At 26.4% G+C, this 9,309-nt stretch overlaps 1 protein-coding gene across 1 annotated transcript; it reads left to right on the forward strand.

Annotated features, from left to right (window-relative positions):
• The first annotated feature begins 6,607 nt into the window (after positions 1–6,607).
• LOC136973563 (uncharacterized) lies at positions 6,608–7,207 on the forward strand. Its single transcript, XM_067268294.1, has 2 exons — positions 6,608–6,629; positions 6,710–7,207. Exons 1-2 carry the CDS (start codon positions 6,618–6,620, stop codon positions 7,160–7,162), a joined length of 465 nt encoding a protein of 154 aa, XP_067124395.1. The 5' UTR covers positions 6,608–6,617; the 3' UTR covers positions 7,163–7,207.
• Positions 7,208–9,309: the final 2,102 nt, after the last annotated feature.

Below are 9,309 nucleotides of genomic sequence, written 5' to 3' on the forward strand. Positions count from 1 at the left end.
CAAGAAAGCGGCACTGAACGTCCGACGTACACGTTTTCACGTTTAAAACTTCGGTCTCAACCTCGCTAATGATTCTCAATCAAGACATTAAGGATTATTAAATCTTTCGACATAAAGCATGCAAACTAAATCGAAAAAAAAAATCCACAGCTCTGCATTGAGTAACTTTAAATCAGCTTGCAAATAAACTCTCTCAAATAAGGAAAAACTACTTTTTTATTTTGCATTTTAAAGTTAAAAGGATAAAAAATTATCTAGGAAATAAACATCAACAAAAAATATTTGATTTTATTTAAATTAAAATCTATAAAATATTCGTTAATCCTATTAAATGTAGAATGTTCATAGTATCCAAAGCGTTAAATCATGTAGAATATTTTAGGGATATAAAGAGTTTTCGTTTTAAACAGTTAAAAATCAAAGCTAATAAAAAGGAATAATTTTGAAAATAATAATTATTAACTAAAAATATTTGCACCAAACTTTTAATCTTTAGTTATTTGTATATTGTAGTAGCGTAACTAGAACTGATAATGGGGAGAAACGTGCAAATCTACATTCGTGCAACCACTAGAGCTGTACAGGAAAGTAAACAAAATTTTAATATTGTATATACTCGTACACGTGTATAAGTGCGTTTGTCATATTCAAATCTTTTCCCTGTACTTATTTGAGTTTTTCTTCATTTATTTATTTATTTACAAAGATAAGGGGGACCAGAGAACCCGGGTCCCTCCCTGGTCTACTGATACATTGATCCCTTATCATAATAACAACATACTATTGTTATATTCTTGGCTCGTAACTATATTCTTATAACTAAATTTTTCCTTTTTCTTTACAGTCAATTCTTTTCCTAATATTAATATTGAAAAGGAAAGGAAATAATTATTTTTAAAAAACCAAACTCATTTTAATGATAAAAAAAATTTATATTCTTAAAGCACCTAATGTATAGTAATAATTTATTTTATATAATCAAAGTGTGTAATTTACAATGTTTAATTTATTGTTTTTTCCGGGTTATGAATGAGAATTAGTTATTACTCATTTATTTTTATAGTCTAATTTTAGTTCAGAACGATAAAAATCTTATTTATTTTAAGAAATTAAATGGTTAAATCAGGTATTACAATGATAAACAATATTTATTCTCACGATTATTTTCGCAGGATGGATGCACTTGACTGATTATATAATGACGAATTAGTAATAACATAACTGAATGTATCATGCATTGCCTATATATATATATATATCATTTGAAATTACAATATATTCTACTGTACTGTTTAAATTATGTTAATTATTCACTTTTCATTTTTTTCGTAATTTTTTATTTGAAAATCAAAGTACCTATTGTTTACCTAATTATAATCAGAGTGATGGCCAACCTTTTGTCCAAGGTGGTCAAAATTCAATTCGAAACTTAGTAATTCTAAACAGAAAAATAAAAATAATGTAAAATAATTTGATGACAATGGAAAGAAATATTTCATTTAATAGATAATCTGTTATTGTTTATGATAATTTTTCCAGGGTAGGCCTAGGAGAATTGTCGTAAACATTAGGATCTTACTTACACACTACATATGCAAAGTTATGAAATATCTCAAATAACTCTTTTTTTTATAATATATAAACTAATATTTTCTAATCATTCTAAGCGTGTACTTTGAAATCGTCGCGCGGGTCACTGATTCGCCATCTCAGATAGTGACTTGATCTAATTTTTTTCGTAATTTTAAAGTAAAACATATTAAGGTTTTATTTGATGAGGTTTTATAATATCAAATTAAATTTTTAATGTTATGGAAGTATATTTCTAGAGTACTAAACATCCTTTTAAATTAAGACAATTGCTCTTATTATCTATTTAGCCTAAAAAGTCAAGTAATTTCGTTGATTTTACATATCCTTCTGTTCAGATTTTATCTGGATTGTGACACCATTGGCTTTTCACAGAAACAATCAACTTTTATATATTTTTATTCATGTAATTTCAATGGGGGAAAACTTAAAAAACCAATAGTATCAATTCTTTTTTAATATCTCATTATTTTTTTAGACGAAAAGTCTAAGAGAAAATTTTCCTTATTGAAAGATAGATAAAAGAGAATAGTTGACATGTTAATTTGTTTTTTAAACTTTAAGAAAATATTCGTAAATTATGAATGTTAATAAGTACTTTTTTTTTAATATTTTGAAATTTCAATTAGGTTCAAATGCCTTCATTCATAAATTATATCAAGAATAAGTATTATCAGATTGATTTTAATGCAAATATTAAAGTGATGAAAATTGAATGAAAATTGGATGAAAATATTTTTATAATTTTTTCATACCAGTTTAAATTCTTTTAAAAGTCATTTATAATTTTTTTTTTAAAGCATCGCTTTTACACATGACTAGCCAACAACGACGATTAATAATTGGTTTAGACTCTAGACTATAAGTAGTAGACTATTGTTTAAGTCTAGAAAACTCATTAATTAAACCCTTTGACAAGTGCTGTCTTCTAAATTCATCGTCAAATTATTTTAAATTTCATAAATAGGTTCATTCTATAAATTTGCTTCGGTTATTACTTTTAAGTTTGTTCGAGTCGATGTTTTACTGCGGACTTTGATCTTTTTAACTAACTTTTTCTCATCTAAACGTGATTATACTTGGTATCAAAATAGAGCAATCTATGTCCGATTCTGGAAAAGGTCATTAAGGAAGAGTTAAATTTATTTCTTGGTCGTGATAAAACTCACGTTATAAAATATATTTAAAAATTATTAAAAATAAAAATAAAAACAATTTGATAATATAAGGAATGAACTAAATTATAAAAATATATAGAATTTTAATGAATAAATTTCCTAATTTTAACATAAAATTATTATTTATTTATTACTTGAATGATTACATTTTTGATTCAGAAATGTGTCAAATGAAAAAAAAAAAAATTGAGGAAAATCTTAATATATAAATTAAGAATCGAAAGATTAAGCGATTTAAAATTTGATAAATTTTTATTATTTTTTTAATTACTTTTGACAAATTTGATAGAAATCTTAAAATATGTTTCATATTGACATGGAAATAGTCCAAAATAATTACACATCATTTAGCCCCTATATAATTTCAAATATTCATTTATTTTCATAAATTTGTTGTTGTGTTTTTGTTTGACATTAAAGATTCGCATTTATTACATAAAAATATACAAATAACATTATAAAATTAACATTTTTAAGTTTTTTTTTTAAACTTTTGTGGTATATCTATGAGAATTTCACGTCGTATCGGTTGAGAAGCAGTTTTAGAGTAAAACACGGCATATTGAAATGCTATAAAGTTTTATTTACATACTCGCTTCGTTAAGATACGTATTGTAGGTTTGTATTAAATTTTTATATAAACATAAATTCAAGAAATTTAATAACAACTTATTTTATCGAATTGTGAATAAAACTATTATAAATTACAGTAGAGCGTCGATAAGTGGAACGTCGGTAAGTGGAATGGCCGGAAAGTGGAACGATTTTCAGTCGGACTGTGTCGTGCTGAATCGAATGTTTTTGATACTAAATTTACTTCTAAAGTATAATTTTCATGTTTTTTATATTCTTTAATATATTTATTTTGTTTGTACAAAATGCAGAAATAATTTTTAACGATACGATAGCCTCGATGATTATTATAAAAATTTTCGTTAGGCTTAAAATCGACGAAAATTCAACACGAAGCGACACGCAACGGAGAAAAATTCAACAGGAAGCGATACGCAACGGAGAAAAATTTGAACATCGGACAGGTTAATGTGTTTTTTCGTACAAAGTCGGAAACTGGAACAAATCATTAACTGGAAGGACCCCAGTCTCCAATTGGTTCCACTTTTCGACGCTCTACTGTATTTCGTTTCAACGTATAAAAAAGTAAATTGCTTAACTTCTGCATATTTTTTCTATAAATTACTTCCATAAAATTGCCTCTTTGCTTCTATAAATTTGAGTAGATTTGCTCTGTTTGATTAATCTCATCTCATTATGGATGAATAATAGAAGTGCATACAAATATTACGTTTTTTTGAAAATTTATCTTATTTCTTCATTCATTTAAAATAAACTTAATTTCCTCTACTTTTTAGGGTTTTTGAACTTATAAAAAGTTTCGAGTTATTATCATAAATTTTCCTTAATTTTTTTATTCATTTGTAATTACAATAATTTTCCGAAATTGCGATAAACTTTTTCTTTCAAAAAAAAAATTCAATAAAAGTTAAATAAATAAACGTTAATAAACTTGATTTATTTTTAGATAATTAAAATAATTGAAAAATTTCACGCTTTTAATAAATATTTATAAAAGTAAAATATTATTTACTGTAAATCAGTCGTATAAATTTTTCTTTAATTAAAAAAATAATAAAAGTAAAAAATAAGGTTAAATAATTATTAGGGAAAACTTAAATTTATAATATTTTGATTTGAATAATTAACTGAGATAATTGGTTCAAAGGCTGAGGAAAATGATAATTGTTCAATAAGCCGTTTGATTAATTCAGGAGATAACATAAAATTTTTAATGCTTATCAAATTTGTTACTGAACCATTTAACGAGCAATAAATACAAATTTTTAATTTATACATTTTTTTTTTTTTTTTTTTTTTTAATAATATAGAATTTTCACTTCATCTCATTTAAACGTCATAGTGGTATCTTAAGATACAGCTAAAAAACTTTATATACTGTATGTATATACAGTATATAAATTATAAAGTTTACAGCTGAAAACATTCTATATATATATATAAAGTTTTCAGTTGTACCTTGTGTATTAAATGCGCTATATATATATATATAGCGCATTTAATACACAAGAGTAACTTTTACTATTAATGGCATCCATACTACTACAATAGGCGAAAACAATAATTTTTATCTGCAATGTATGACTGATTCTTATACAAAATTTCCTTAAAACTTTCTCTTCAAATTTGATTTCCTATAAGATAATCATTACAAATTCGATAAGAATGAAAAAAATAATGATAGCATTTTAAGATTAATTTTTTTAAATGTACTATTTTCTTTTATTTATAATATTTATTATCACATTATTTAATCTTTAAATTTAAATTCGATTTATATATTTTTTTAAAAATAATTTATGTTACATAAAAATGATTAAACGAAAAACGAACTGCAAATGACCTAGTTTAGTGTAAAACTTGTTTCCATTTTAGTAACGATCTAAAAATGGTCATGGTCAACGGTCAATAAGAGTAAAAAAGATGAAAAAAATAAAGAACTTTGCTAAAAGTTGTTTTCAGAACTTGATCTTGAAACAAAGATACATTTAATTTAAATAAAGACTGGTAACATTACTTTTTAGTATCAAATTACAACAAAATCAATTTATAAGATTTAATTCTGCAATATCTTTCTGAATGTAGCTTTATTTGATCTTAATTTAAAACGATGAACGAGCTAAATTATTGGGATGCTCTCGACTGACTCAATACATTGATATGAACTAATTTTAATATTCTACTTTTAAAATAAGAAAGTGATCGGTTTGCATGTCTTGTAGAGAAAGTCTCATTAACTTTTCCACGACTTTTAATCCAAACAAGCGCCTCATGTCCCATTTCCTAAAGCATTGTAGGGTGTTGTGCTTTGGCTTTTGTATTCATACAAATTGAAGGCCAATGACACTGCACAGAAAGGAAAATATAAATTTCGTTGTTCGTTAACACCTAATTTTTAAAAAATTAAATATTATAAATAAAAACAAAAGTTATTTATATATTTAATTATTAAAAATAAAATTAAAAAATAAAGAAACATTTTCAATGTATAAAATTGAAGAAAATACTAAAGAAAATTCATACTTTTATAAATTTAATTTATTCAGTAATGTAATAATTCGCATATATATTATTATTTTCGAATTAATATTCTTTACATCTTCTCTGATCAAAATAACATAATAAAATGCATCAGCGATTTAACTATAATATGTCAGACTAATTCTGAATATCATTAAAGTTTCCCTTTTTAGATATCAATAAAGTCGTATTTTTACTTATTAACCTATTACAGGATGAAGAAAATTTCTGAAATGAGGATATATATATATGGGGCTAAAGAACTCTAATTCAAAATATATTGTCAATGAAGAAGAGCAATCCTTCCGATATCACGGAATACTTCTTAAGCAATTAAGAGCGAAATGAATGTCCATCCAAATTCTAAAAATGGCATCTTTGAGATGAAGTTGATTGCCCTCCTCCACCAACCTACATTCGTAGACTGAGTGGATTGCTTCCGTTATTCAGACAGACGGAAAGGTAAACGACATGTCACTAGGCCTGGGTCACTTAATATCCTAACAGGAGGCAATGAAAGATCTAGAACGTTAAAAATCGCTGCATTACTTTCCCATCGAGAGGGAAATAATCGACTTTCTTATCTCTGATTGGTTATTCGAATTTCCAAGGATATTTTCTTCTTTTATGTCAGGAAGATTGTGGAGATATAAACATGTATATAAAGGGCTGCATCCATTCTGAGATAAAACTTAAAGCTAATTCCAAATTCAACTTGCATAAACATCTTTCAATATGAAGTACTTGGTAAGTATCAGTCTCATATTATTAAATACCGTATAGTTTCATTGTTTAAAAAGTATAGCTCGAAATATATTATTTTTCAGATTGTTTTATTCAGTTTGGCAGTTGCCGTATTGGCACAGAAACAATCCGATTTTTACGACAACGTATTTGCTTCTGCATTTAATCAGGATAATAACAATTTTCAAGATAATCAAAATGCGAATGCACATTTGGGACGTTTTAACTTTGAAGCCGATGAAAGTTCTAATGCTCAGAGTAATTATCCTAGCACACATGAAGGTTTTGCCAGTCCTCAAGAAAGCTTTGGTGGTTCTCAAGGTGGTTACGCTGGTTCCCAAAGTGGCTTCGCTAATTATCCTCAAGAAGCTCATGAAGCTGGTCTCGAAGGTAGATACGATGGCCAAACTCAGTATGCTGCTGACGAAGATAATAGCAATAACAGATATGTTCAACAATCACAAGATAATTATCAACAACCACAGTATGATCAGCTCCAAAATCGTTTCAGAGGACTCAGATTCATCAATTTGTAATGTAAAACTTTCAGTGGTCTGAAGTACGGGTACTCAAAGGCCGAGCAATAGGTAATGTATAATATACATGCATCTATTTAACACTAGACATATTTCATAAATTCTAGATATCAAATATAACTTGTTTTTTTTTCTTATTTTTCCATTATTTTAGTGAAGATCTCAGTTCCGAAAGAGTGGTGCATAATGTCTGCTTACACAGTATTCATTCATCATGAAATTTTTCCTTTTTTGTAAATATTTGTAGACAATATATATCGATTTAATTTAGAAAATAAATCGTATAAATCAAATTAAATATTTGCGTTTCACTTACATTTGTTATCATCTAAAATAAATTATCCTTATATCGTTTAAATAGAGAAAAATTAAAAATTTTATTATTATTATTTTTTTTAAATCTTTGAAACATTTAATTTGCTTGATTTAAAAGTTTAAAATCAAAGTTTTAAGTTGTTGAAATATAAATATGCTCCACACATACTATTAATGTCGATATTTACGAGATTTAAAGTTACAACGAGCCTGAAATTAGTTTCATTAAATAACAAGTAATTTATGTCTATAAATTTTTAATTTTATAGAAAATTATCTAAATTTAGTTTGTTAAACAAAGTTAATTATGATTTTGAAATATGAAATATTTATATTTATATATTTTTATTTAATTTCGAAAATTAATATAGATAAATTATTATGTAAAACAAAAATATCTGATTGATAGCGATGGTAACAACAATAGATAATAACAAAATAAACTTTATAAACCATCATCCTTTCGAATGATATTCACAATAGTATTAACGTTTAAGTGTTTTATTTAATAGTGCAGGAAAAGGAAATACAGTCAAATCTCTGCATAGAGCTCACCTAAAGAAGCCATTCTCGTAAAGTGCAAACGAATTGCGTACGATCCTCCTCGTGAATACGAAATTTACAAAATATTCGCTCTTTGTGAGTTATTAAATGTACAATTTTGCATTTAAAATAACATTATCGTATCACGCGACTTTCATACACTCAATCTGAACGTGTGTGTTGATAGTTGTTGGATCCAGAAACAAATTATCGAGACCGGATTTTAATTCTTATAATATAATAAACAATATAGATACATAGATTTTAATTTTTACTAATTATTTAAAATAAACTAAACTATGTAACCTATCAATATAAAAATAAAACCCGATTGAAAAGTAATGAAAAAATATTAAAATACATATCGAGTGTTATAATATTCTGAAGAAATATTAGCTTGTGTTAGAATGAAAAAATTTCATTCGGGGACTAGCATCCATTGCAACATCCTGAATCTGCCTTTTTCATTAGTACATATAATTGTTATTTTTTGAAACTCTACAGTTTAGTGCCACCCTCGATTTAGTGTCAGTTTCAGAGGTAAACAAATACGGCTCTAAATTGAAGTTTGACTGTAATTATAGAAACTTCTAGCAAGTTATTCTAAAATACCCATAATTCATAACTTCTACAATAACCAAATTCAAATTCGAACAAAAAATCTCATTCAAATATACATTATAAACACACACACAGCACATATAAATTGATATCTACATTAAACAATCTCAGAAAGATTCCTTGATATTTTTCTGTTATCTAAAACTCATTTAAATAATTAAATAGATAAATAATGTACAAATACAGAGTGGCACACATAAAACCGGCTCCAACTGTAAAATACAGTTTTATTTAGTAATAACGAACTGTACATTTGAGTTACATTTGGTGTGGTAAATAGGCGGTATTTTTAACCTAAAAAAACTTTAATTTTAACAATTTACGCGTTTATCAGTATATTTATCTTTTCAAAATTCGTGTTGAAGTGGTCGCCACCTGACTCTATGCATTTTTCCGCTCGCCGAAGCACGTTCTAGAAAACGCCCTTCATTTCGGTAACTGCAATGCGGGCGATCTCTTGTCATATGCTGATTTTCAATTCTTCCAACGTTCGAGGATTGTTGTGGTAGACTTCCTTTCATTGAGCCTCAGAGACGAAAGTCTTGTGGTCTTTTCCTGAGTAAAATCACTATGATGAGAAATGTGGAAAGTCGCTCCATCATGTTAAAAAAAGATAAGACTGAGTTCTTGTGGAGTCTACCGCTTTGAAGATCTGTAGATAAGCTTAT

This window comes from Centruroides vittatus, unplaced genomic scaffold, assembly GCF_030686945.1.
Source record: "Centruroides vittatus isolate TY-2023 unplaced genomic scaffold, ASM3068694v2 contig_3210, whole genome shotgun sequence".
Lineage (NCBI taxonomy): Eukaryota > Metazoa > Arthropoda > Arachnida > Scorpiones > Buthidae > Centruroides > Centruroides vittatus.